This window comes from Brienomyrus brachyistius, chromosome 15 (genome assembly GCF_023856365.1).
Source record: "Brienomyrus brachyistius isolate T26 chromosome 15, BBRACH_0.4, whole genome shotgun sequence".
Lineage (NCBI taxonomy): Eukaryota > Metazoa > Chordata > Actinopteri > Osteoglossiformes > Mormyridae > Brienomyrus > Brienomyrus brachyistius.
In genome coordinates, this window is record NC_064547.1 from 1,049,567 (window position 1) to 1,077,178 (window position 27,612).

The 27,612-nt window shown below is 46.0% G+C and overlaps 1 protein-coding gene across 1 annotated transcript; it reads left to right on the forward strand.

Annotated features, from left to right (window-relative positions):
• The first annotated feature begins 403 nt into the window (after nt 1–403).
• On the forward strand, nt 404–27,184 carry abca7 (ATP-binding cassette, sub-family A (ABC1), member 7). The gene is given in 52 exon segments (XM_048975875.1): nt 404–1,084; nt 1,211–1,295; nt 2,218–2,334; nt 2,588–2,681; nt 2,842–2,983; nt 3,101–3,228; nt 4,403–4,524; nt 4,672–4,866; nt 5,411–5,503; nt 5,649–5,883; nt 7,173–7,312; nt 7,497–7,613; nt 7,774–7,971; nt 8,503–8,702; nt 9,811–9,987; nt 10,112–10,334; nt 10,739–10,960; nt 11,491–11,695; nt 11,782–11,895; nt 12,364–12,535; nt 12,632–12,763; nt 13,590–13,729; nt 14,011–14,148; nt 14,265–14,488; nt 14,610–14,664; nt 15,111–15,313; nt 15,527–15,611; nt 16,750–16,773; nt 16,934–17,091; nt 17,352–17,476; nt 17,775–17,867; nt 18,021–18,213; nt 18,420–18,514; nt 18,601–18,633; nt 18,776–18,810; nt 18,813–18,880; nt 18,992–19,066; nt 19,156–19,325; nt 19,427–19,604; nt 19,838–19,953; nt 20,493–20,637; nt 21,103–21,226; nt 22,744–22,888; nt 22,985–23,108; nt 23,225–23,287; nt 23,630–23,736; nt 24,714–24,855; nt 25,033–25,167; nt 25,252–25,355; nt 25,445–25,537; nt 25,717–25,960; nt 26,059–27,184. Coding segments are annotated over 50 exon segments (6,852 nt in total). The 5' UTR covers nt 404–1,084; nt 1,211–1,295; nt 2,218–2,268; the 3' UTR covers nt 26,302–27,184.
• Nucleotides 27,185–27,612: the final 428 nt, after the last annotated feature.

Here is a 27,612-nt window from a genome sequence, read left to right on the forward strand (position 1 = left end):
GTGATTTGTGGGGGGGGGGATGGATATTTCCTTTATCCTTTTTGATTGGGGAAATTAATGGCCGTAAAGGCGTTAATCTTTGAGGTTGTATTTGAATAAAGTCATTTCCTTGCGATAAAATGAATCGGCGTTACTGATTTGGAAAGAGCAACATTTTATCAATGCATCAAATATAATAAGTTACTATATGCCGAGTTACATTTTTACTACACTTGCATCGTAAATCAGTAGTTCAATGACGTTTTCTATTGCACGTGGCAACGTCGAAAACTTTAAACTGATTTAATTTATGTGTAAGAATACATTTAACGAAACAAATCAAGTAATGTAAAGGACATCCATTTTCAAGATTGTAATTTAAGGTTTCGGTGTTATTGTGTAAATATTTTCTGAAGCTGTTTTTTGAAAATGTCTCAATTCATCAGCTCTTGTTAAATCGTTTGATTTACTGGATAATTTAAAAGTCCATTTCTATGTTGGAGCAGTATACACAAAGTTGTTGCTGTACAACACGCAGGGCTGTCAGCTCTCACACATCTGGCGTAACACTCACGCTTTCAGTTTCTGACGCTCAAGCAAGGAATCTTACGGGAAATCTATATCATTTCATTATAAACTTAAAATTAGGTACATCAAAAGCGTTGTGGTAGTTTGCAAACTCCACTGACTGTGTACATGGTAATGAAACTGTTACATGTAAGTGTGTGTGCAGACTTGTCTAGAATTGAAAATCTCACGCCAGCCGGCTGACCAACATTGACGACCCTGTATTACATATTTAAGATTTTAAAGTATATATTTATAAAAACTTGAACGCGCGTTAAATTTAAATGCTCTTATGTCTCATTTAAAACGCAAACACCTCTGAGTCCTCGCGTATCTGCCAGCCCCTTTTAGGCCCTCGGCCAATCACATTCGCCGATATTCAGACATGAAGCGCGCCGACCAATTACCGCAGACGCCGGTATGTGTCCGGTTCTCCCGACCAAACAGGTCGGTCAAGGGAGAAAGAAACAGCGAAAACGGCGCAACTGCTGATTATCTGGACAGTCGGGGATCCCCGGCTGGCAGCGTCCCCACACATGTAAGACATGGACGGCGATGCCAATACCCGTGATACGGCAGCATGTGTTCTGGTGTTCGAAACGAGTTTACGGCCGCTGTGTAATTCTGAATGCATGAATATTTCATAAGACCTGGCTTTCCGCAGCATAGTCGTCTGACGACAGGAAGAGACCGCACATCTTGTTACGGGATGTCTGCTAAAAGCAGGCAGAGAAGGAAGCCTCAAAAAGGCAAGTGACAGCGCTTGGGCTGGCCGCTAACGCGAAGTTTTCTGCTCCTATGTGGAGGTGCGTCATATGTAAATTTAAAGGCAACTTTGAAATATTTGTTTTGTTTAACTCACGTTACGTACATTATTAATGCTTTTCAAGGAAAATGACCGTGAACCATGGGCGGCTTTAACAGTCATACATGTCATAAGTAAGGGCTGCTGCAATTTGCAGACGCTTCGGTTTTTGTTTTATGTATTTTGCCGGTAAATTGTAAGGTGAAATCTTTTTGAACAGATGTTTCCTTTAATTCTGGCAGTAATTGTGAGATGAATGTGCATGTGCACAGGCAAGTGCATCTAGTGATATTTATGGTGGCGAGTCTGAAAAGTAAAATACAGCAGTATGCCGTGTAACCCGTCAGGGAATGGAGGGTATCTACAGTAAAGACTGTGTGTGACATGTAAAATGCCCTGTAAGCTAATTATTATAATAGCCGAGGGACCGAGGATTCAACACGTGATGGGAAGGCCTGTGTAGATTTAATCCTAGAATTTTGCCAGAGAATAATTGAATTACAAGGACCACGTTTCTAAATGACTGCATGTTTTACTGCTGACTGTCATTTTGAAGGATATTTTCAGTTACTTGTATCCCTTTTCACTCAATGCAGAAAAAAACATTGCAAATGTCAGTCAATGTTGGACAGTTTTTGGTTCCTTCTAGTGAATCTTACAAATGGACTTAAAATTTTTGTGTGGGCAATAGGTTTACAGGAGCAACCATACAAGAGAAGTAGCAGTTTCAGATATTTATAAATCAATTGCCAATACCTAGCCTCATGCTGTCGGGACAGGTCCTGTTTATATCGGGTACATGTGGCAGTCTCCGTTTGTTCGTAGTCTCTGCCTTTAGCAGTGCTGGCTCCCCTGTCTTGTCACAGCCTCAGTGCTGGGCCACAGCTGATTAGCATGCTAGGACAGTACAACAGGCCATGGCAGTCTGGACGAATCTCAAGCTCCTGCTCTGGAAGAACATCACCTATCGCAGGAGGAACAAGGTAGGCTTTGGGCTCTGGCTTTCCTTCAAGTAACCATGAGGAGCTGGACTAAAGATTTTCCTATATTATGCTGCTATTTCATTCAGGATAAATCTTGTATTTGTGCAAAAAAGATAAGCTTGAGGATAGTAAGAAAACACAGCCGATCTTATTCTGTTTTGCTTTGATTTCTGATGGATGAAGTTAAGGAAGATTTGCTTAGGGTCTAACTGCTTTATAGCACCATTCGTCACCTGGCTTTCTATTTCTGCAGGTCCAGCTCATTATCGAGCTACTTTGGCCCCTCTTCCTTTTTCTCATCCTCATTTCTGTCCGCTCCTCTCATCCTCCGTACAAGCAGAGGCAATGTAAGTGTCTGCTGAACCTTCATTCATGACAGTATGTCCTCTCCCTGGCTGACTGCAAGGCCTGATTGTCTGTATGGGCTGATTCACTAAGTGAAGGTGTTTCTAGGTGTCTTGACCTTGAAACTAGTTTACCAGCTTTTCTGTTTGTTCTGTGCTTCAGGTCATTTTCCCAACAAGGCGCTTCCTTCAGCAGGCTCACTAGCCTGGGTGCAAGGCATCATCTGCAACATCAACAACCCGTGCTTTCAGCAGCCCACTCAGGGTGAGACCCCAGGCTGGGTGGACAACTTTGACAAATCCATGTGCGTATATAGTCCTGTCATCAGGAGCTGACAGAAGGGCAGTTTGTCTGGAATTTGACATGTCTAGTGTGCTATCAATTTACATTCATGTCTCATTGCACATTCCCTTCCTTGCAGAATCTCTCGACTTTTTGCTGATATCAGAACCATCTTGGCCTACAGTGGTAATGGTTCAGCCTTTTCAGGGTTCCAAGACATACGATTGGCATTACAAAAAATGAGAGAAAGACCAAGCATCTGGCCAGGTACACACTTCCCATGCACATTAAGCATAAGTGACTAGTCCTTCTGAACCCGTATTCACATTCACGAGTGAATTACTTCTCTGGGACCTCCAGGTTGACATTGGTCGGGGCCTGTATGTCGGCCATTTCAGCTGTTTTTTAGAGGCAAATGAGAGGGAATTAAAAAACAATAAAATATCAATAATACTTTAATCAGAGCACGAGATGTCAGTAGTTAAACTTACCGATCAGGATGGGGGGGTGAATGCTGTTGCTGAAGTTTGCTGATGGGGGGGGGGCAAGAAGATCGATTGGCTTAATTTAAGAAGTTTATCCGTTCTCTCTTTTGTTTAGGTTATTCTTCATCTTTTGCATAATGTGTTTTCTCCGCATCTGTTCACAAATTGTCTAGTATTCTATAGTGAGACAGTATCAGACGGGAGATGTAATGTTAGGTTTGTACCTCCGAGCCGTTTGCTTCTTCTGTTAGGTTATCTTACGCCGGTTCTCTTGGCAATGAACCACCAGCAGCCTCCGGTGTTAATGGAGAGCTGGGCTGCGTGAAGTCTCAAAGTGGAATAGTCCATTACAGCTGGGATGGGGGGCAACTTCGTCTATCCTGAAAATAAAACTAACTAAAATGCGAATAACATGCATGTTGCTATCATTCGATTGATTATATTATGTTACATCCTTAAATGTAAATTCTGTTTTCATGGGGCCCCTAATTTTCAAGGGCCCAAGGTGGCTGCCTACCCTACAGGACTGTTATTGCTGAGACCAAATTGGCTGTCTTGCTATTGGAAGCTTCATTCCTTTTAAGTCTTAGTGTTCAGTGGTTGCTTATGGGCTTTAAGAGTTTAGGCCACTAACCAGTTAAGGGACAGGTTGTAGATAAGAGGCTTATTATCTTCTTTTTCAGGTGTTTTGATATATGTTGTTGCTTGTGGGTTATGAAGATGTTCTATTGTGTTAGATTCTCTCTGCTGGACTGACATTTCGTCCAAGGTGTCCCCTGCCTTGTTCTCTCTGCTGCTTGGGATAGACTCTAGACTTTATACCCTGCTGTGGACCTGTTAAAAAATGCAGTTATTATGTCCAAATGGTTCCCTGAAACACCTGTAGCTGTCTGTGTCCCTGTGTTTGGCCAAGGAACTGCTGAGGAATTATAATTTTTTGTTTTCGTGGTTGGAAGACATGTCTGTGGAGGAGTACCTGCGTCCCAATGAGACCTTCTCCACCTTCCTCCTGGTTAATGGAAGCTTGCCTCCAGCTACCCTGGACCAGCTTATGACAGCACGGCTCAACTTCCAGGCGGTAGCTCACATTCCTCGTTTTATGAGCTGATGACGTCATTATAATAATATCTAGCATAAGAAGTTTCCATGAATGAAACAAAGACAATGGAAAACATGATTCGACAGGATAGTGGAAGTGTTTGCAGTTCTCTCTGTCTGTCTGTAGGTGTCACTGGTTGGAATGGGCTTTGATCTGAAGCAGGTTGTGTGCAATGCCACCCTGCTGGGTCAATACGTGACCGTAGGTGGAGGTGACTCTCTGGGGGAGCTGCAGGCGTCTCTGTGTACGATGCCCTCCGACACGCTGCAGGCAGCCCAGCGGATGTTCCTCTCCCAGCTGGACTACAGTAAGATCTTCATGGTCAGTGTGAGATCCCAATGACGCTTTCAGCTCTGATATTATCTAATGGCGAAGTCTCAGCCGATGGCTTCGCTGACTAAAACCAACTAGTCAGGCGGGTTGTTGCGTAATGTGGAGTCGCCCAGTCACACAATATTATTGTCTTCCCCAAATCCTCATACGCTCATATCCTCATATGCTGGCAGGGCTTTTCTGTCGTACTTACACAAACAAGTTTACCACCCTTCTTTTATGCAGACACTTCAGAATATTGAGTAGGATTCAGAGTGCTTAATATGGATTTGAGCATATGCAGTCCAGCCCTGATGTGTCAGGGGATGAATATGAACCTTTCAGTTATACCACGCAGTCATGAAAAATTTCTGTTGTGGTGCTTATTGCATCTGAAAGAGAAATTTATCCGTGATTGCACAGTTTACGCCAGTATAGTCTGCCACATGCATGCAGTTTAAATGAATGTTGCTTAACGGAATGTCCCTAAAGTGCACTGGACACGCATGCTCGTGACCGCAGAGACTCACGGCCCCCTCTCTCCTGCTTGTAGAGGAAGCAGCCGATGTCAAATGTTGACGAACTGCGGACCCTTAGTGCTGCGGTCGCTTCCGTTTCTGAAGAGACGGCATTCCTCTTAAACAATGTAAGGAATAGCGCTCGTGGGACCTTGAGGGAACTTTATCTGAACCAATCTGCATATCTTCCGCCATATATCCATAAGATAAAAATTAGATTTTGGCATTTAGCTAAGGCTTGCCTGTCCTTGGTGACCCCCCCCCCCCTCCCAGTTGACCTCCTTGTCCAGCTTCTCAGAGCTGATGGCAGAGCTGCACACTTTGTCTTCGGAGAACGGCTCGGCCTCGACCCAAGAGAGCTTCAGGGCCGTCTCCCGGATCATGTGTGGCCATCCGGGGGGAGGTGGGGAGCAGATTCCGTCACTCAACTGGTATGAAGACAATGACATCAAGTCCTTCCTGCTCAAGACGAGCAGCGAGCAAACAGCCACACAAGAGCACAACATAAGTAAGCAGGACTGACCTTTTTATAGAGAATAAGTTCCTCCAAGCCTTTTTGCAATATAATAATAAATCTAAAATAATAGTATATTTATCAGGATTGTTAGTAACTTTATAACAAGACTATTATAAATCCAAACATTTGGATATCCTGAGTAGGGAACCCAAAATACCATAAGTTTAGTAGTTGTTACCAATACCAGTGAAATTTCACAGTTCTCAATACCCAGTTTGATACTCGGTAAAACACAAAAGCGAAACAATAAATTTTATGTATTTCAACATTACCTCTTATCAAAAACATTTGGACATTACAAGAAACAACAACAGTGGCATGTAGCCATCAAGTAATAAATAAGAAGAAACAACTATTAAGTAAAGCAGAAGAAAAACAATAATTAAACACAGGTAATGCATTTTTTATACATATATTTACAATTTTCAAAATGGGCTGTGGGAAAGTTAATAAAGCAGTCGCATCACCAATTCGCATCACCAATCACAAAGAGCTTAAAAACAAATGTAATGTAGGTCAGTAACTGTGAAAAAACATCAGACTAAGCAAAAAAATGTTTAATAACAAAAACCACCATATCATGTGTGGTAGCGCAAAAACTTTAATGAAATAAAATAAAAATATTTTTTATCTGTACAAGTTTTAGGAATTTATTTTGTGATCTGTTAACATTTCTTAACTGCCAGGATTTGAACCAGACCATGTTTGTGAATATATCATAAGTGATTCAAGAATAGTAAGCGTTTTATTTTGGGTATGTCCTATTTCCAAAAATATTTTTAAATGGGGGTGAGAGGCGGGTTAGAGGTGGACTAGAACACTTGTGACCGGAGAACCACATACATCTACGTCTGAAAGAATCGCATCCCCGGTACCTACAGTACTGTAGAAATACGACGGCGCCCAAAATTCTGGCATCAACTAGGTACCAAAGCATTAGTTCTCATGACATCCCTAGTCCAGAACTTCAGTGATGTTTTAGAGAAAAATATACTTAGACAAACTGTAAAGTTTAATGTGAATTGAGAGCGGGACACTTTGATGACACATCGATAACGCTAATAAAATGTTGTATATTACTAACATATTAATTAATATACACAGTTTGAGAATTTGTCTACATTCAACCCCAGAGGTGACGTGAAAAGATATGCCAATTGAATCATTGATACCAAGCCTGTCCATACGCTGAGGCATTTTGTTTGTCAACATGAATCTAAATGTCACATGCATAATGCCGGAATTGCTCAGTGACTGGATGTACTATTCCTGTGCTACAGCTCCGTACTGCGAGAGTCTGATTGGGAACCTGGAGTCCAATATGCTGTCACGTATTGTGTGGCGAGGAATCAAACCACTGCTCACTGGCAAACTGCTCTTTGCACCGGACACGCCCACCACTCGCCGCATCATGGCAGAGGTGCAGTGCACTGCATACGGAACTCTTCTCATTTTTCTCTCACTTCATTTTCTGGTTTCCCTCATTTTGCTGCTGACATTTCATGTTATGATACTTTTTTTTTCGATTTATTGCTGTAAATGGCTTCCTTTGGCCAATCTACCCAAGTAAATTAGTGTGCATCCATACTTATCATGGCTTGTAGGTGAATAAAACCTTCCAGGACCTGACGATTCTGGAGGACGTAGCAGGTGCTTGGGAGGAGCTCGGACCCCAAATCAGGACTTTTATGGAAAGTAGCCCTGAGGTTCAGCTCCTACAGGTAGGACTGGAGGATGATCACTTCCCATCATTTTCAGTAGTGATCAGTTTTCTTTATACCATGCATTTTCTGACCTGCACTCAAGTGAAAAATGGCCGGTTGGATAAGATCCCATAATCCTTCTACAAGTGCTTTCCACCATCCGTCCTCTGGGTTGCAGGACCTTTTGAGACGCCCCGACTTGGCAACACTTGTAGACCTTCGCTTGGAGAACAGCTCCTGGACAGCTGCACGAATTGCCGAGTTCTTGTCCACACGGCCTTTGAACACTTCTATGAGTTCTGGGGCGATGCCCACATGGCGAGATGTGTACCAGGACATAAACAACACTGTTGGCATCATGTCGCAGATCACCAAGGTACCCGTTCTCTGGTGCCTGATGCATGGTGGGCTACTCAAGACACTGAAGACATTTGCTTAGGCAGTAGGCATTTATTTTTATATTTGTCTGTCATACATGTACCCGTTTTCTAGCGACTTGTCCTCTACTAAGTTGCGGGGAGCCTGGAGCTTGGGGTCTGTTTTGGAAATCACTGGGCACAAGGCTGGGGGGATGCCAAGCCACTGTAGGGCACACGCACACACACACACACACACACACACACACACACACACACACACACACACACACACACACACACACACACACACACACACACACACACGGGTCCCAGTCCGCCTGATCGCAGGACGGAAACAGAACTCTGCAGAGGAAATGTGCAGCACAGCAAGCCCATGCGAACTCCACGCACACAGATCAGAGGTCAGATCAGGATTTAGAGACCTGAGTCACTCTGCTGCCCTTCGTCTTATTCTGTGGTGTTTGTATTTATGTCAACATGAAGCTTAGTTTTCTTTTCGATGCCTGTGCCTTCTGACGGCTCCTCAGTGCTTCTCCGGGAACAAGCTGGAGGGCCTGGCCTCTGAGGGTGGCCTGGTGGAAAGGGCCCTGGAGCTCCTGGAGAGCCGGCAGTTTTGGGCTGGTATAGTGTTCCTGCTGCCTGATCCCTCCACCCTGCCTTCACACATCTCCTACAAAATCCGAATGGACATCGATGATGTTACCCGCACCAATAAGATCAAGGACAGGTGAGCTAAATTAATAACGCACATTCTGATGCTACAGCCCAGTGGTTAAATTCTTTGCTGGGAATCAGCACATGCTCCGCTTGCCCTTGTGAATTCTGGAGGACGGCTGCCACCTTGTATTTCTCCTTTTATCTCAATAAAACTCATCCTTCTTAGGACGTCTGTCTGCAGCCTCTGTCTGTTGCGCCTCCAGTCCCGCCACACTGGAGGATGTGACAGCAGTAGATGTGGACGCTGACATGTGGAACCTCTGCCTTGACCAGGCTGCTGAGGGAGATCTGGTTGTTGTACCTCTGTGACTGCTGTCCCCTGAAGAGGGATCTGGCCCCTCAATACGTGCTTCCTAATCCACGGAGAGCTGCTCTACTACTCAGGTCTTCAGGCAACAGAAACAGAGTCGATGCAGTCATGGGACTGAGGCACATGCATGACCTGACTGGACATTCAGGAGCCCAGCATCTTGGAGAAGGCATCTGTGACCATTTCTATTGGCTGGGAACCCTCTGCTATTGATCTTCTTCCAAAGATGCCCTATGTGCTAACAAATAGCTCTCTGGGTGCCCTCTGCCCATCCTTGAGGTTTCCTTTGAGTAGGTCAGGATGCCATTGGCTCCACCATTGGAGGCTTTGGCTCCACAGTGCAGCACCATGGGATGGTCTCAGTGCAGATGGTCTCTTTTACGTGAGCCGCCTGTAGGCCCCCCCCCCCCCCCCCAACAGAGTATCCACAAGCATCCGCAGGGGGCCACCAGCAACAGTGGGCTTACAGTAACTGGTTTTCTCACATTTATCCTCCTCAGGGTTGCAGGCAGCATGCAGCCTATCCCAGAATGCACATGGTGCACCGCGACCAGGATGCCAGCCCATCACGGGGCAACCACAGTCACATGCTAGGGGCTGTTTAAATGATGATGCATTAGTTTTCATTTGGAAGTTGCATGTACTGTCTTTGGTTGTGCTGGAGATATTTAATGCTGCAAATTGTGTATGTTCTGGTATCCCATAGTATAACTTGTATCATATTGTGCTTCTGCAGTTATAGAAGCTTTTTTGCTAAAGATTCAGATAAGAATGCTTGGGTATTTGACATTGTCATTTGTCCCCTTAGATTCTGGGATCCTGGACCAGCAGCAGACCCCCTGGATGACATGCGCTACGTCTGGGGAGGCTTCGTGTATGTGCAAGATCTGGTGGAACGGAGCCTCTCTCGCATACTCAGTGGCACAAAGCAGGACTTCGGCATCTACGTGCAGCAGATGCCCTACCCTTGCTACGTGGATGACGTGTAAGTCCACAGTGTCTCACTTACCCCAGCTAATTGCTTGGTTATTGGCCCTCATTACAATCCTATAATGAGACCCTGAACAATGTACCACTATGACACGGACTGCCTATGCTTTGGCCTTTAGCTTTCTCCGGGTGCTGAACCGCTCCCTGCCTCTCTTCATGACGCTGGCGTGGATCTACTCTGTGGCCATGATCATCAAGGGCGTGGTGTACGAAAAGGAGGCGCGCCTGAAGGAGACCATGCGAATCATGGGTCTGGGCACCGGCACTCTCTGGGCCAGCTGGTTCATCAGTAGCTTTGTCCCTTTCGTCGTCAGTGCAGCTCTCCTTGTTTCTCTACTGAAGGCAAGTCATCGTTCATCTTCCGAAACTGCTTTACAGAAGCAGCCTGGCTAAGCCTCGACAATGTGGGGACTCAGGATTCTCTCATGGGGTCAGGGGGTGTGTAGGTGTAAAATTTGAAGTCCTGCTTTACGTCCTGCTTAATGCTTAGCATTAGCCCAGCCTTGGGGTGGGCCACACTCATGATTGGATGAGCTAGCCCCCCCTGGCCCCCATTTGAACTGTAGAGCCTGGCCTGAGCCTGTCAGACAAGGCATAGGGAGCAAAGTGGAAACCCCATAGACTAACGGCTATTTGCCATTTATTCTGGTCGCTAGGCTACTGTTGCGTGATTCCTGTATTGTGTTACCTTGTGGTTTAAATATTTATGTGAATAGACAGAATATAATCTTGTATGAAACCCTCAGTGGGGGGACATCCTTCCCTACAGTGACCCAGCAGTGGTACTCTTCTTCCTCACCGCCTTCGCCACGGCCACCATCATGCTCTGCTTCCTGATCAGCACCTTCTTCTCCCGCGCCAATCTGGCGGCTGCCTGTGGGGGCCTCATCTACTTCTCCCTCTACCTGCCCTATGTACTGTGCGTTGCCTGGAGGGATCTCCTCACCATTGAGCTGAAGATCTTTGCAGTAAGTTAGTCTTTTTCATGTGAATTCACCTACAGGTTTATTCACTTTTGGTTGGTTCATTTTGATAGTCTCCTCTCCAAATGTGGTTACACATCAGATTTAAGCACCTGTATCATAGACTGACAGGCAACGAATTGTTGAGATTTGAGTGTGGAAAGCCAGAGAACAAGAGAGTACAAGAATCAAGCTCCTTTAGTAGTTATGGGGGGATCTGTCTGTCCTTCTGCCCTTGGTCAAGGTTTAGGTGCACCAACTGCTACATGTTTGTGCTTCTGCAGTGTGATCCGCGCCAAGCAAATGGCTTTTCTACACACCAGAGTTCACAGGTTACCCTTGTGGAGCACCTCACATCACCAGCAGGCATCTGACAACTCTATAGAGAGACGTGCAGAAGATAGCTGAAATAAAATGTCTGGTTTTCTGCATGTAGTGACTCTGTATTTTTACTTGAAAAGAGAGCAGCTACTGGACTGTCTCCAGAGGAGGTTTGATATTTCCTGGTTTTCGCTCACTTCTCTCCTCCACTGCAGAGCCTGCTTTCTCCAGTAGCGTTTGGCTTTGGTTGCGAGTATTTTTCCCTGTATGAGGAACAAGGCGTGGGCATCCAGTGGTACAACTGGCCCTCCAGCCCGATGGAGGGAGATTCCTACAACTTTGGCACGGCCATCACTCTCCTGTTTATCGACGCACTTATATATGGGATTGCTGCATGGTACATTGATGCGGTTTTTCCAGGTAAGCGGAGCAAATCTCATGTATGGTGTGAAAATCGAACTACAAAAGAAAAATGCAGCTTTTCACCAAAGCGTTTACCTCTACAGGGAACTTTGGGATCCCTAGGCCATGGAATTTCATGTTTCAGCTAAATTACTGGGTTGGAAGACCCCTAGAAACGAGGATGTCCATTCCCCCTCCTCCCAGAGACGAGTCCCAGAGTGAGTGAGCTGTATTGGACTTTTACTGAATAGACGCACCAGTCATATGCAGCAAAAATATATGCCAATGAAACATGTATGCTTGCTCCACAACATGTATGACTCTCCTTGACATTTTTGTGGCATTATGTGCCAGAATTGATTAATTTGAAGATTATTGACTCGTTGTGAATTATGGTTAATCATCTGTTCTACGTTGATATGTTTACTGCCACGGTTCATATGTGTTCACCTTAGTAGACGCATATGAGTAGCAAGTGTTGGCATTGGGGAGAATAGTGAGTGTTTGTCAGAGTCAAAAATTCATTTGTCCGACTACTGGATTAAAAAGACGACGTGATGAGTGGTTGCTTTGGCGAAGTTTGGTGTTTGGGCTTGTAGGCAATGTCAGGGAATGATTTTGGCCTTGACTCAGAGGCCTGCTGTGTGACCTTTCATTCTTTATTCTCTCTCTTCATGCTGTTGCAGTTTGTCTGGAGGATGACCCCCCCAACCTCCCCCTGGGGGTGGCTGTCCACAACCTAGTCAAAATTTACAAGCAAGGTGCCAAGCTGGCCGTCAACAACCTCAATCTCAGCTTCTATGAAGGACAGATTACCTCCTTCCTGGGTCACAATGGGGCTGGCAAGACCACCACTATGTGAGGGCCTGAGACGTAACGGCGCCACACGTCCGCATGCGCAGCCTCGCCTAATAGACCTCTACCTAATGAAATTCTTCTCCTCGTCACGTCCAGGTCCATCCTTACTGGCCTGTTCCCCCCCACAGCTGGTACTGTCTACATCAAGGGAATGGACATTCGCACGGACATGGATACCATCCGCAAGACCCTCGGTGTCTGTCCGCAGCATAACATCCTTTTTGACATGTAAGCGATAATAGCGCCCAGCAAACTTCACCATAGTGGCTTGACAGCAATATTACACATAAGAATTAAGTGCCCGCTTTACCTTAAGTATCCCTCAATTTTTCAATGACTTACCAGACCTGGTGATGCTGCTCATGGTATCTCCAACACTCTTAAATCACGTATAAACCCTGTAAGGGCTTCGTCTCCTGTGAGCTGGTACTGAGCTGCATGAGTCTGGCCCGAAACAAGGAACTGCAACACAGGGACCCACGCAGGACTCAATTTCAGTCCTTTTTTGGTCACACACTCACATGCAGTATGTGCAGTGTTTGTGTAAGTGCATGGGTAACACTTTAGTTAAAGCTCTCATCCATAATGCAGTATCGATACCTTCAAAATGCATTACAACAATTAACAAAGCATTACAGCATCTTCTATTGACAACCATTAGGCATGATAGTGCTGGTTATAATATAATAAGCTCTCATCTATAGTGCACTATAATTACCTTCATTAATACATTATAATGGTCAGTATAAGCATTAAGGATATTTCTGGATAGTAGGAGGAAACTAACACAAACACGCACTCCCCCACAGGTGGGATTTGAACCCGCAAACCCTAGCACTATTAGTGAGATTTGAACCCACAACCCTAGCACTATTGGTGGGATTCAAACCCGCAACCCTAGCATCATTGCCTCTACAACATTAACCACTCAGCCACCCTGCCTCCCTGACTTGGGAAGCCGTTGCTACTGATGTTCTGTGATCTAAGCTGGTTGACGAATGAAAGGTTCTACCTTATGATCATGTGCCTGCCTTGACGCTATGCTCACGCCCAGCCTGACTGTGGAGGAACACGTGTGGTTCTACGGGCGCCTTAAAGGCCAGACAGGAGCAGAAGTGGCGAATGAGATGGACAAGCTCCTGCAGGACGTGGGTCTGAAGAGCAAGCGGCACGAGCCGGCCAAGAACCTCTCTGGTACTTGTGACATTCAGAATGCACACTGGGATGTGACTCTGATTTGGTTCTGACACCTTGAAGACACAGTAGCTTGTGGGTTCACGTGTGATATTTAATTGCTGTGAGGCCCTGCTGTCTGGGTAAATAACTCAAAGCTCTCCTATGCTTCTGGTGATAGATTTTGGTCTCTTCATAATCGTTTTCTATGACAACAGATGGATAAATGGTTTATCTTCATTGTCATTTTTAAATATAAATACTTTTCTAATTATTCACATCTTTTTTGACGGACCGTGTAGGTGGGATGCAGAGGAAGCTGTCTGTGGCCATCGCTTTCGTGGGGGGCTCCAAGGTGGTAATCCTGGACGAGCCCACGGCCGGCGTGGACCCCTACTCACGTCGGGGCATCTGGGACCTCCTACTCAAGTACAGAAAAGGTCAGGGAACCACATGCCCAGAAGATCGACTGCAGTGTTTGTTTTCCCCAGTTATAACACTGTACACATTGACCAGAAAGTTCAGCTTTTGTTTTTCCTTCTTTCTCTGCTCTCAGACCGCACCGTCATCCTGTCCACCCATTACATGGATGAGGCCGACCTTCTAGGGGACAGGATTGCCATCATCTCGAAGGGGCGGTTGTGCTGCTGTGGATCCTCCATCTTCTTGAAGGCCCGTGTGGGTACCGGCTATTACCTCACTGTCGTCAAAGATGACAGCAAGCCAGTAGCGGATGGGACCAGTGGCACTGGCAAGCCGGTGACCCCCACCTCCAACAAGGTAGATGAAGGCTTTGCTTTTATTTTTGATGCTCTTATATGGGAAGATTGTCTTCCTATGGGAAGCTCATCCATCTCTGACGTAACCTCCCTCAGTGATTCACTCCTTTTCTCGGCGTCAGGATAATGACTCCTCCCTGAGCGATGACACAGGATTAGGAGAGGAGAGCGCCTCCGGTGAGTGCCTTTGTCTCCTAGGAGTGACTCCTAGCTTTAGGATGATGTGTCTCTGCTGCGTCCTGAATAACGTAGCTCATCCTATCAGCAGAGAGCTGGAATAATGGAGGAGCACCTTAACCTGTAGGCTCTTCTGCCCGAGATGCATGTCATGGTGTTTCACACACTTTATTACTATGGCCATTCAAGTTCAGTCCTGCCAGCCTCCATGACACAGGCCCGGTTGTTCACTGCATTGGTCCAGCTGCATTAAATTACTCACTTTCCATGTTTACCAACATGTTTCCGTCTAACTTGTACCACCAGCACTGTATTACACTTATTTGTTCTTGTTTATTTCTTCGATGCAATGGTGCCAGCCAAGAAAAATGTGCCCTCGGTATCGGTGAGGTTGTGTCTCGCCCCGTCTTACGTGGCATGCGTGGTTCTGGCCCGCGGCTCTCCAGGCGTGGCAGCTCTGCTGATGCTGGCGCGGCGGTACATGGTGGAGGCGCGGCTGGTGGAGGACGTGGGAAGGGAGGCAGTGATCAGCTTCCCCCATGCGGCTGCCGAGGACGGCAGCCTGGCCACCTTTCTGGCTGAGCTGGACAAGAGGCTGAGCGAGTTCGGCTGCACCGGCTATGGTCTGGCGGACACCACCCTGGAGGAGGCGAGTGCTCTGCCTTCTGCTCTCCCCCCTCGAAACCTCAAGACAGAGTCAGTGTCACGCTAGTCAGACCAAGCTTTATCGGACCTGGAGGAGTAGAGGCACCGTGATGATTCGGGGCACAGATAATGGGTCGGCTGCTGCATTTCTGGTTCTTGGCCTATGCTTTGGCTGCAGGAACCTTTGTCGCTTCTTGACTTCTGCCTCCGTTTCCAGGTGTTCCTGAAAGTGGCCGAGGAGACCGGAGTGGACACTGACGCTGGCCCTGAGCAGCGGGAGCCGGCTGTGGAGACAGAAACTGGTACTCCCTGTACTGTCTCTCTGCTATACTGCCCCTCAAAGGCAAAACACTGTAACTGCACTGACAGCAAAACTGAGAAAAATAATGTTTTGCTGTGGTTTTACTGGGGATGTTGTAGCTGTTGTAATTTTCACACTTTGTTTTCTTCCAAACTGTGCTCAGTTAAACTGACATATTTTGTCTTAAGAGAAAACCAATCAATTTCAGTCATAACTCAACTGTAGGCGCTTTTACACCGAAGTTCGGGAACCTGGTCCCGACCTGGAACTTTTCTAGCTCCTGGTCACCCTTTCACGTGTCTCTTTCACAATGCAGAACAGGAATTTGGACGCAAATTTGCTAGGACGCAAAAAGCTCACAGGTTAAACTTCACACATCATTTCACATGAAACTGCAATTCCACTCCAAAACAATGCAGGATAAGAAGTCATTTTGATAGTCGTCGGATGCAGCTTTTTATTTATATGTCACTTATATGACCCATAACATGTTCATGATTTTTATTAAATCTGGCCAGCAGATCAATCTTTTGATTTCCACAGAATAAAGATGTAAGAATGTTATCCTGATAATAAGCCGTGACGACTTTCACTGCCGGTACCGGCGATATCAGACAAAAGTGTATCTGTTAGTGATCGAATTATTTGATGCAGAAAAACCAAGACACAAGCAAAATTCGTATTAATTAATTCAATAAATGTAATTGGGGTATAAAAATTATTTAATCTGCTCAATTTTTTCTATGCAAGCTATTGTTGTAAGTGGCAGCCAATCAGCAAGCTATTGTTGTAAGCACCTCCCCACCAGTTCGTGTTAAAACGAAAATGACCTAGTCTGGAGTAGGGACTAAAAAAGGGTTCTGGAACTGCCTCGAAGAAACTACAGTCAGGCCAAGTTCCTGTGGTGTGAATGTGACAAAAGTCCCTAGTTCCGGGAAAAAGGTTCTGGTTCCAGAAAAAAAGTTCCAGTGGCTCCTTTTGATGAAATATTAAGTTACTGTGTTTTGCCTTGGTGGGCCAGCATAGCTCCTTCCATTCCTGTATCTTACAGGTTCAGTCTGAGAACATGGATCGTCCTCCGTCTATGTGTATGTGCATTTTCTGACTTGCTTTTTTTTGTCTGTCCGCACTGCTGCTAGAGAGGAAGCAATCGCACAGTCAAGGTACCGTAATATTCTGGACTGCACGCCTGTGCCCGGATATACGGCTTGTTTCCGGATGTCTGGACCCTGTAGAGCTACCAGGGCCTACCGCTGCTGAGCTGCCAAGACAGGGAGCCCGGCGTGGGGCTTCAGTCACACTGGCTCACCCCTCTGCCTGCAGGTCCCATACGTGATCATGCGGAGACGGACCCACTGAGCGGCAGCGGGAGGGACAGCGTGCCCCGATCTGGGCGGGCTCTGACCCTGCAGCAGCTGCGGGCGCTCTTCATCAAGAGGTGGCTGTACGCTCGCCGCAGTCGCCGGGGCTTCTTGGCACAGGTACACCGCCGCCTTCATCGGCCACAGAACCACCAAAATGGTGAAGGAACATGGGAAACAAAGACTGAATGAATGTTATGTTTTAGTGTTTTTGACGCCACCCAAAGCTCTTCACAGAGCCAGTGGGAGCCTTATCACTCAACAGCACTGTCTATCTACCGCCCAGAGGAGCCGCTGACTGTCACTCCCGCTGACTGTCACTCCTGCTGACTGTCACTCCCGCTGACTGTCACTCCCGCTGACTGTCACTCCTTTGCCAGATTATCCTGCCTGCTGTGTTTGTGCTGGTCGCCCTCTTCTTCAGCCTGATTGTGCCTCCATTTGGAAAGTATCCATCTCTGGAGCTAGAGCCTTGGATGTATGGAGAACAGAACACCTTTTTTAGGTATGGACTCCCTCTCAATTACTTGAATCCTCGCATTAATTCAGGGTTATTCTTAGCGTTTGCCTATAGCAGGGGATCCCAAACTATTAAATCAAAGGTCTGCATCAGATGTTTGATCCAAGTCAGACGTTTCAGTCATAAAACAACATTTCATGAACTTTAAGGAATTAACAATAACCTTTGATCATCGAAGGTATATTGTCATCAATATATAAGAAAACTTTCAGTCATTGGGGAGGGGGGGGGTGGTCTGGACTTTGAGAACCCTTCACTATATAATTCAGATGTACCTATTCAGCAACGATGCCCCTGGGGTACCCGCCATTGAAGAGTTACTTGAGGCATTGCTGGATCGGCCTGGATTTGGGACCAAGTGCATGGAAATCAATGGGTAAGCTGTTGCTTTTCAGTTTCATTATGTTTTGGATCAATTTATAAACGGAGAGTGAAGCTAAAATATCATGTTTATAACCACTTGTCTAAATGCTGCTCTTCTCTGGGAGCAGTGTGATCAGTGTCGCTCTGTCCCCTGTGCTGAGTGCAGGGAGAGCCCCTGCACAGAGGACTGGGGCGCTGCGTTCAGGACGCCTCAGGTACCCTACTCAACATGGAAGCTCTTTGAGTCTGGGAACTGGAGCACCGAGCAGCCCTCACTGGAGTGCCAGTGCAGCACCAGTGAGATCCGCAGGATGCTGGCAGAGTGCCCCGACGGCGCCGGGGGCCTGCCCCCTCCCCAGGTGACACGGCAGCTTCACACCTCTCCTGTCTTTCGCTGCCATTTGATCATATGGTGCCTTTCAGTGTGTAGTCTGCTTGGGGTTTGACTTTCAGGAGTCCTTCATGTAGATCAATACTCTGAGTTGTTCCCAATAATTGTAACAATTTCCAGTTAATTGGCCTTCCAGCAAAAAGACTGACAAACTATTGTTGACATCAACAACAGGTCAAGAGGCCCACTGGAGATATCCTGCAGAACATGACCGGACGTAATATCTCTGACTACCTTGTCAAGACGTACTCGCAGATTCTGCGTAAGAGGTCTGAGCTCGTCGTAGGAACTTTTTCTGAAAGATTTGCTGTGTATAAAATTCATCAGTCTCCATCTTTTTCTCTTCTCAATTCAGCTTGAAGACCAAAAAATGGGTCAATGAGTTCAGGTAAACTAAAAAGGTGGACTAGAAGAGATTATTTCTCTGGATTTGTGTCAATATACCAATTCAACCTCTATAAAAAAGTTTTATTAATCTCTGCCGGAAGATTAAGAGTGTTAAAAGGTGCGTTGCATTGTTTATGTTGCAGGTATGGTGGCTTCTCCCTAGGAGATGGCAGATCCCAGCCTACGTCAAAATCCAAAACTTGGAGGAATCTGTCTTGGCAATAAGGAGCCGCTACAGAATAGAAGAGGTTCAAGCAAGACTACCCTATTTAACTATCCAGAGAATTATGTAGTCTTTGTATATCAGTTCATCATGGACTCTGTGCTAGATTGCTATTCCTATCCTGCCTCATTCACAGAACAGCTCGGTGGATCGACTGCTAGATAGATTGCCTGGATTTCTCGATGGACTGAATAGTAAAAACCACGTGAAAGTGAGTAAGAGGTGAACATAAGTTTGCTTTCTTAAACAGCCCTGCCTATTTTTAGCACTGACTGTAAACATATTGTTTCCCTCGTCCAGGTGTGGTTCAACAACAAGGGCTGGCACGCCATGGTGACCTTTGTGAACATCGTGAACAATGGGCTTCTCCGCGCCAGCCTTCCAGCTGGAGCTGAGAGGAGCAGCTTCGGCATAACGGCCTACAACCACCCACTCAACCTCACCAAAGAGCAACTGGCTCAGGTAGCAATGTGAGTAAGACCCTTCAAAGCTCTTCGCAAGACTGCTCCGTGTTCTGAATGCGGCAGAATGCCTGTTTCATGACCCGTCACCTCTTTGCCTCACCGACCAGGATGAGCACATCGGTGGACGTGCTGGTGTCTATCTGCGTGATGTTCGCCATGTCCTTTGTGCCGGCCAGCTTCGTCCTGTTCCTCATTGAGGAGAGGGTCAGCAAGGCCAAGCACCTTCAGTTTGTCTGCGGGGTCAAACCTGTGCTGTACTGGCTGGCCAACTTCACGTGGGATATGGTTAGTTACCCCATTTACTCATCTTGATTCTGTAGATGGTCTATGAAGATTATACAGCCAATGTGGGGGGGGTACTTGTCTCATTCATATAAATGGTTATATCCAAGTATTTCAGCTGTCTGTGGGAAACAAGCATTTCAGCTGTCTGTTAACTTTAGTACCAGCTGTATTGCTTGCCGTATTTGGCAATGGTGAGTAACCACTGCTCTGATCTCCTTTTGACTTGGCTGTAGATGAACTATGCAGTGCCGGCTGCCATGGTGGTCGTCATCTTTATTTGCTTCCAGCAGCAGGCTTATGTATCTGATACGAATCTGCCTGCTCTGGTCTTGCTGCTCCTGCTATATGGGTAAGAGCGGCCGGCCACAGCGGATCCGTCACATGTGTAACACTTGCACTCTGTATTATTTCATAAAGCACAAATCAGGCAGCACAGTGGCCGCCTCACTTGCTTCACATCTCCGGAGTTGAGCCTTCCAGTCGCTCCCCAGCTCTGTGTGTGGAGTTTCTATGTTTTTTTCCATTGTTCAGCCGGTTTACTCCTTCAGCCCAAGGACATGCAGTTAGGCAGGTTGTCGGCTCTGAGTGTTTTTCCAGCTGTCCTGATGAAGCTCCCATATAATCTGAGCTCTCATTGGTTGCTTTTCGTTCGTTCTCTGGTCAGACTCCTCCAAAACTATTTCTGCTGTGTATAGGTCAGGTGGCCAGGTCATGTGATGCGACACTGCATCACTCTGCTTTGCAGACGGCTTGGAGTGTCCAGACTTTTGACTGGTGCTGCATGTGCCCTGTCACCACACTGCATACATTTCCCAGTGTAGGCTGTACACACACTGCTTACCCCTCTGATCAGTCTGCAGTGATGTTTCCTCTGCATTTCTGCCCCAGATGGTCCATCACGCCCCTAATGTATCCCGCCTCGTTCATCTTCAGCATCCCCAGCACTGCCTATGTGCTCCTCACATCTGTCAACCTCTTCATTGGCATCAACGGCAGCATAGCCACTTTCGTCCTGGAGCTTTTCACGGATCAGGTATTGAAACGAGGTTTGGCCGTTACACAGCTGCAGATCCTGGCGTCCGCACTGTGTCCAGGCCACAGGACATCCTGTGTTTTAGTGACTTACTACACTACTTACTACTACACTTTTCTCTTGTGGCTGCAGAGATAGGAGTGCTGAGTTTTTAAAAAAGGAGGTGAAATTTATTAAGTATTTATCAATTCACAAAAAGGAAAGCTATGTGTTGATAGGGTTGCTGATTATTTTTTGTCTTCTGGGACACTTGAGAAATCCCAAACTAGTATTTGTCTGAGGTCCAACCTTACTCTGCTAATCTGCCAGTGTTCATTAATATGTATGGCCATTCTATGTTTGGTTATATTGTTCATGTGTAAATACTTTCATTTGTTTATGAGAATCTCGATTTAATTGAAGTACTTCAGTGATAAGTGTTTATGAACTTAACCTTGAACGTGTTATGGTCTTTGTCCTTTGTAGTACCTGAATGACATAAATAAGATCCTGAAGAAGGTATTTTTAATCTTCCCACACTTCTGTCTGGGCCGAGGGCTCATCGACATGGCGAAGAACCAAGCCTTGGTTGATGCCTTCCAGCGTCTGGGTATGTCACACTAAAACCCGCACAGGAGACTCTTCGCCTCTATGTGCATCACAGGCTTGCTGTCAAGTGTCAGCTGAAATAATGAACTATTCAGAAATATTGGGAATAGGGACAGAGGAAGGGTACTTATCATGCTGTGGAAGGAATCAAAAGAATACCATCCAGATATAAAATGCTAATATCACTCCATACATTATTATAATCTTTTATCCAGTACAGGTGTGGTAAAATAGATTAAAAATCATTTACCATATTACTGTTGTATGTAATTTCCATGATATGGTAATATGGGTGCCAGCACTTTTAATCCATGATTAAATTACACTTCAACTTAAGCAATATTAAGCAACTTGTACGTTGCTTTGGACAACAGCATCTGCTAAAAACAGCAAATCAATTTAACTGGGTTAAAATGCAAGATGTGTGGAAGCTCTAAGCTAAACAGGAGTCCCATGTGAATAAGGGGAGAAGGGAAAAATACGTGTAACCTTGCATTTCACTATTTTTAAATTATACCTCACAGAATTTTTGCATATTTCCAAATGTTCCGCATCAAACTCCAAGCAATTGTGTCCCATTTACCTGTAATTCAGTGATTAATGCAGAGATCCTTCACAGACTCGCATTTGCTGGACTGTGTCTAGGATTTTAGTTCCAGGTCACAATTTTCATTGCCACAGGTTCCTATAGTTGTTATAAAATGATCCTCATTTTTCTGCAGGTAATGATGCACTTAAACTTTCTAAAGAAGTGGTGAAATTTGTGCCTGTTCATTAGAAAAACAAATGAATACATTTATGGCATGCAGATTACAGTCAGAAATTCACCTGATCTCATCTTTCAACTAACCATCTGGACACTGCGAAACACCAACTACACACATAGAGCTAGAGCTAATTCCACGGTATAAAGTACAATCGTCAGCAAGCTTAACATGCCAGAGACAGTGGATCTTTTTTTCTGTGCCACTTTGTGACACTAAATAGAGATTCTCTACACCTGTGTAAACGTTTTATTTCAACCGTGACTTAAAACAAATACCTCCTATTGTTTTTTTAAATAAAGCGTTTGCACTTTTCTGTAAATCCTGTGTTTTGTCCCAACTAATGGATTAAGAACATAAAAACTATACAAACGAGAGGAGGCCATTCGGCCCATCAAGCTCGCTTGGGGAGAACTTAACTAATAGCTCAGAGTTGTTAAAATCTTATCTAACTCTGATTTAAAGGAACCCAAGGATTCAGCTTCCACTACGTTATCAGGAAGACTATTCCATACTCTGACTACGCGCTGTGTAAAGAAGTGCTTCCTTAAATCCTATGGCCACGAGTTCGTGTATTTGAACTAATGCTGAAGTAACTTGCAATATCACATGATTTAATTGGTTATCAAAATAATCGTTTTTTGCAATCCTGGTGTAACTTTAACACAAATCTATTCCTTCTCAATAAGTAACATCGTTTCCCCTTGGTCTGGAGTACAAATGCTGTGATGTTTTCGCCTCTCGATGTTCACAGGTGCCAAGCAAACCCTGGATCCCCTTTCCTGGGATTTTGTGGGAAAGAACTTGTTTGCCATGGGGGTGGAGGGCTTGGTCTTCTTCCTTTTTACCCTACTGCTGCAATACAAGTTCTTCATGACCTGGAAGCACCTTGAGCTCCGGTAACACATTCAGCCTGCAAGAACAATATTCCGAACAATGGCGAAACAAAGTCCTTTGCATCTGCAGCTGCTTGTTCCCATTCACCTTGTTCCTAGGTCTCTGTCTGAGTCTGCGTTGCCTCCTTTGGGTCCAGAGGACCAGGACGTAGCGAAGGAGAGGGAGAGAGTGAAGTCTGGGAATGCAAGGAACGATTTATTAGTCATGAATGATCTGAGTAAGGTAAGGGGAAGAACATGGAAGGTCTGGCAGGAGGCTAAATGTTTTGTTACCATAAATGCAGAAATGATTTTAATCTGTAAGATTTAAAAACCGTGACTGTGGTCTCCTGGATGCAGGTGTACAGGGTGGGCAGAAAGCCTGCAGTGGATCGCCTTTGCCTGGGGATTCCTCCTGGGGAGGTGAATCACAGTCGTCCCCGTCTTTACCGAGCCTAGGAAATTACTTGGTGAATTGTACAGGCTGTTGAATTAGGCACAGGGAAATGATGCCCACATCCTTCCCCAGTAATACACACATCAGAAACTGTGGGGGTGTTTTAGTGACTGGGCCCTGGGCTGGATGTGTGGGCAAAATCAGGCAAACCGCTAACGTTCCTTGCATGCAGTATGGCTGTCGGCATGTATTTGGAGGAAATAGGTGTTACTGTTTGCTGGGCATTTGTGGTACCAGTGAGGCCTTAGGAGCAAAGCACTTTCAGAAAGTGGCACCATTAAATGGTTTGTTTGCTTTGTTCTGGCCAGTGTTTCGGGCTGCTGGGGGTTAACGGTGCTGGGAAGACATCGACATTCCGCATGCTGACAGGTGACACCTGTGTCTCCTACGGAGAGGCTTTCCTTAGTGGCCACAGGTAAGTACATTCGGGGCACTTTTTAGGGAATTAATTTTTCAAATTTAGTACAAAATACCCCGTCCCACATTATGATGTCATTCGGTGCTGGTACCAGTTTTTACGACAGTGGAAAACCAACACCTTGAAGTACCGTACTTTTGGTACTTTCTTGAAGTACCGTACTTTTGGTACTTTCTTGCTCAATCTCTGGGTAAGTTTATGTCTAAATATGGCAGGTTACATGCATCTATATTTGACAATAATTATAATAATATCCATCCATCCATTTTCTCAACCGCTTATCCTACTGGGTCGCGAGGGGTCCGGAGCCTATCCCGGAAGCAATGGGCATGAGGCAGGGAACAACCCAGGATGGGGGGCCAGCCCATCACAGGGCACACTCACACACGCATTCCTACAGGCAATTTAGCAAGTCCAATTAGCCTCAGCATGTTTTTGGACTGGGGGGGAAACAGGAGTACCCGGAGGAAACCCCACAACGACATGGGGAGAACATGCAAACTCCACACACATGTGACCCAGGCAGAGACTCGAACCCGGGTCCCAGAGGTGTGAGGCAACAGTGCTAACCACTGCACCACCATGCCGCCCAATTATAATAATATATTACAATAATTATAATAACAATACAGTGTATAATCTGTAATATTCTATCATTGTTTACTTGTTAATGTGTCTTCCCCCCGCACTTGTCCTGTCTATCCATGCACTTTATGTATATATCTAGCACTACGGTCCGGGGAATGTTATTTTGCATTACCATATGCAATATACTGAATCTGCTTGGTGTGACAGTAAAGCCCCACTTAACTTAACATGACTTGACTTGATGTTACTTGACTTTTCTTGCCTGATGTAACTTAACTTCACGTGACTTATCTTGACATGACGTGCCGTGACTTGAGACAGTGGGCTTTGGTCTGTCATTATTGATGCACAAGGCTGGTGATTTATTTCTTTTCACTTTGGGACAGCGTGCTGACTGAGCTGCAGCGGGTTCACCAGCTCATGGGCTACTGCCCACAGTTTGACGCCATCAGTGACCTTCTGACAGGTCTGGAGCACTTGGAGTTCTACGCCCGCCTTCGTGGTGTCCCAGAGGACACTGTGACTAAGGTACCCACTCCAGTGCAGCCTCTACTCTTGCTGTCTTCATTTTCATTTTAATACGTACTGTTTACTTCACAGTACTCAATTCTATAAGCAGCTATGATTTGTGAAAAAAACAGTGCTGTATATGAACATGTGTTTACCACATTCAGTTGTCCACTGAAAGCACGCTCTCCATCCCAGGTAGCCCAGTGGGGAGTAGAGAAGCTTGGACTGACCCTCTATTCTGACCGTAAAGCGGGAGGGTACAGCGGGGGCAACAAGCGCAAACTCTCTACTGCCATTGCTCTCATCGGTGCCCCCCCAGTCATATTCCTGGTGAGTGCATGTTGATGTCATTCTGAGCTCCACACAAGTGCAGCCCAACTCCTGCCACTCTTTTGAATCCCTCTGCTCTAACAGGATGAACCTACAACAGGCATGGACCCAAAGGCCAAGCGTTTTCTGTGGAACTGCATTCTCAGTGTGATCAAGGAGGGCCGATCTGTCATTCTCACCTCACACAGGTAGGGGGTGCTGTTTGCACACTGTCATTTATATAATTACTTTCGCATTCTAATCACGTTGGTTCACTGTTGCCTGTGTGCTGCCGCAGCATGGAGGAATGTGAAGCCCTCTGTAACCGAATGGCCATCATGGTGAACGGCAGGTTCTGTTGTCTGGGATCCGTGCAGCACCTGAAGAACAGGTACTGTGGAAACTGGCCCTTGAGCAAGGCCCTTAACCCCCAGCTCCCTGGGCCCTCTTGCAGGTGGTTGCCCTTCACTGCCAAGCTCACTCTTGCCTCCATGCGTGCCATGGACAGCAAGATGGAGCAGGCGAAGAGTGTCATTACTATACAGGACTAAAGGCACTATGATCTCTTAGGTTTGGGGACGGCTACACCATCATCCTGCGGCTTGCGGGACCTTCCAAAGAGCCCTGCCCTGTCCACGCCTTTATCAAGTCCTCTTTCCCTGGCATTGAGCTGAAGGAGCGACACCAGAATGTGCTGCAGTACCATCTACAGTCACAAGGTGGCTCCCTGGCCCATGTCTTCAGCATTCTCTCCAGTAATAGCAAGGAGCTGTCAGTTGAAGACTACTCTGTGTCTCAGACAACTTTGGATCAGGTAGTGGGCTTCTCAGGCTGTCTTGGTGTTTGGGAGGAATTCCTCCTCAGCTGCTATGGTTCGAATGAGAAAATGCATGTGTGTTTTCTTTTCCCAAGGTGTTTGTCAGTTTTGCAAAGGACCAAACTGACGATGAGCAGCTCAGGGAAGTGAAGGTGATTAGGGAAACGGAGACGGCTCACCCTGGCCAAGCAGCTGACCCAAGCGAGTCACCTGACATCAGTTCCCAGGATGGTGGGAGGGCTCAGAACAGCAGAGAGTCTTTGATGAACAGAGTGACGTCCAACAATGTGGACCCCGCAGACCTGTTCTTGGTGGACACACAGGAAAGCGAGATGTGAGCTGCATGGGGCGGATGAGTAGCCATGGGTGTGCTGGGTCGCACAGCCGGACGCGAGACCATGCCCAGCATTTGCTGTTCCTCAGGGACAGAGTCAGTGACCCCAGAGGTGGAGTCTGGTGCCTTGTTCAATCTCCACAGTGCTGTATCACTATGAATCTTGCAATACTTACTTTTTTCTATTTATGTTAGTGTAATAGTGCTCATGCATTCCTGTTTTTATTTATTCATTTACTTATGTCATCCAGATGGAGCGCATACTTTCTTGGAACTCCTCCTTGTGGCAGGAATGTATATCGCACAGGGTGTCCTTATACCCTGCTCATACTTCACTCAGCTCATACTTGAATCCTGTTCAAGTTTTAATCTTAAGATTTCCAGGTTACTGCTTGCTAAATTACCTGTTGTAGGATATTGCACTTTCAGAGAAATCATGAGTATAACCATAAACTCCATCCATTTTCTATAGCGGCTGAGTTGTGTGCAGGGGGGGGGGGGGGGGGTCCGCAGCCTATCCTGGAAGCTATAGGCACAAGGCAGGGAATAACCCACGATGGGGCACCAACCCATCGCAGGGCACACTCACACAGTTTGGCAACTTCTTTTCACCTTTATGTGTTTTTGGACGGGGAGGGAGGGGCTGAAGAGCCCCATGATGACATGGGCCGACATGCAAACTCCACACGTGGATTTAAGGCCGAGACCCAAACACTGGTGCCAGAGGTGTGAGATGACAGTGCAGCACTGCAGCACCACGCTGCCCCTTCCCATAATCTCATACCTGCAGGCTCAAGGTAATACACAGTAAACGTGCAGAAATTGTCTTCATGATTCGAATGTTATGCAAATGTTTAATGAATCAATAAATATTTTGTGGGGAGTAATACTGACCTTAATAGTCTGTATATTAAGTATTATAATACTTATAGTTTGTATATTGTATATTTATACGTTGAATGCATTTGTGTCATTAGCACGAATATAGGTAAATGGATACGTTATTTCTTCATTACCTTGGTGCCTTTATCCTAGACCACTTGCAGCGTAGGTAAAACAGGACAGAACATTGAAGATGGATCCTTGTGTCTCTCAGCCGAGGCAGTAAGTCGGTTTGATAGTCTGGACACTATTCTTACACAGTGTATTTACAAGGCAGGAGTTTTCCTCCTCCTGTACATACTCAGGCATCCAGGCTGCTTATGACAGCTGCTCAACCCACTCTCTGCTCCCAGGATGAGTGTTTAGCAGCTGCTGGCTAAGTCCCAAGGACCGAGCTGTTCCCTGGTCAAATATGACAGATCAAACAGAAGCA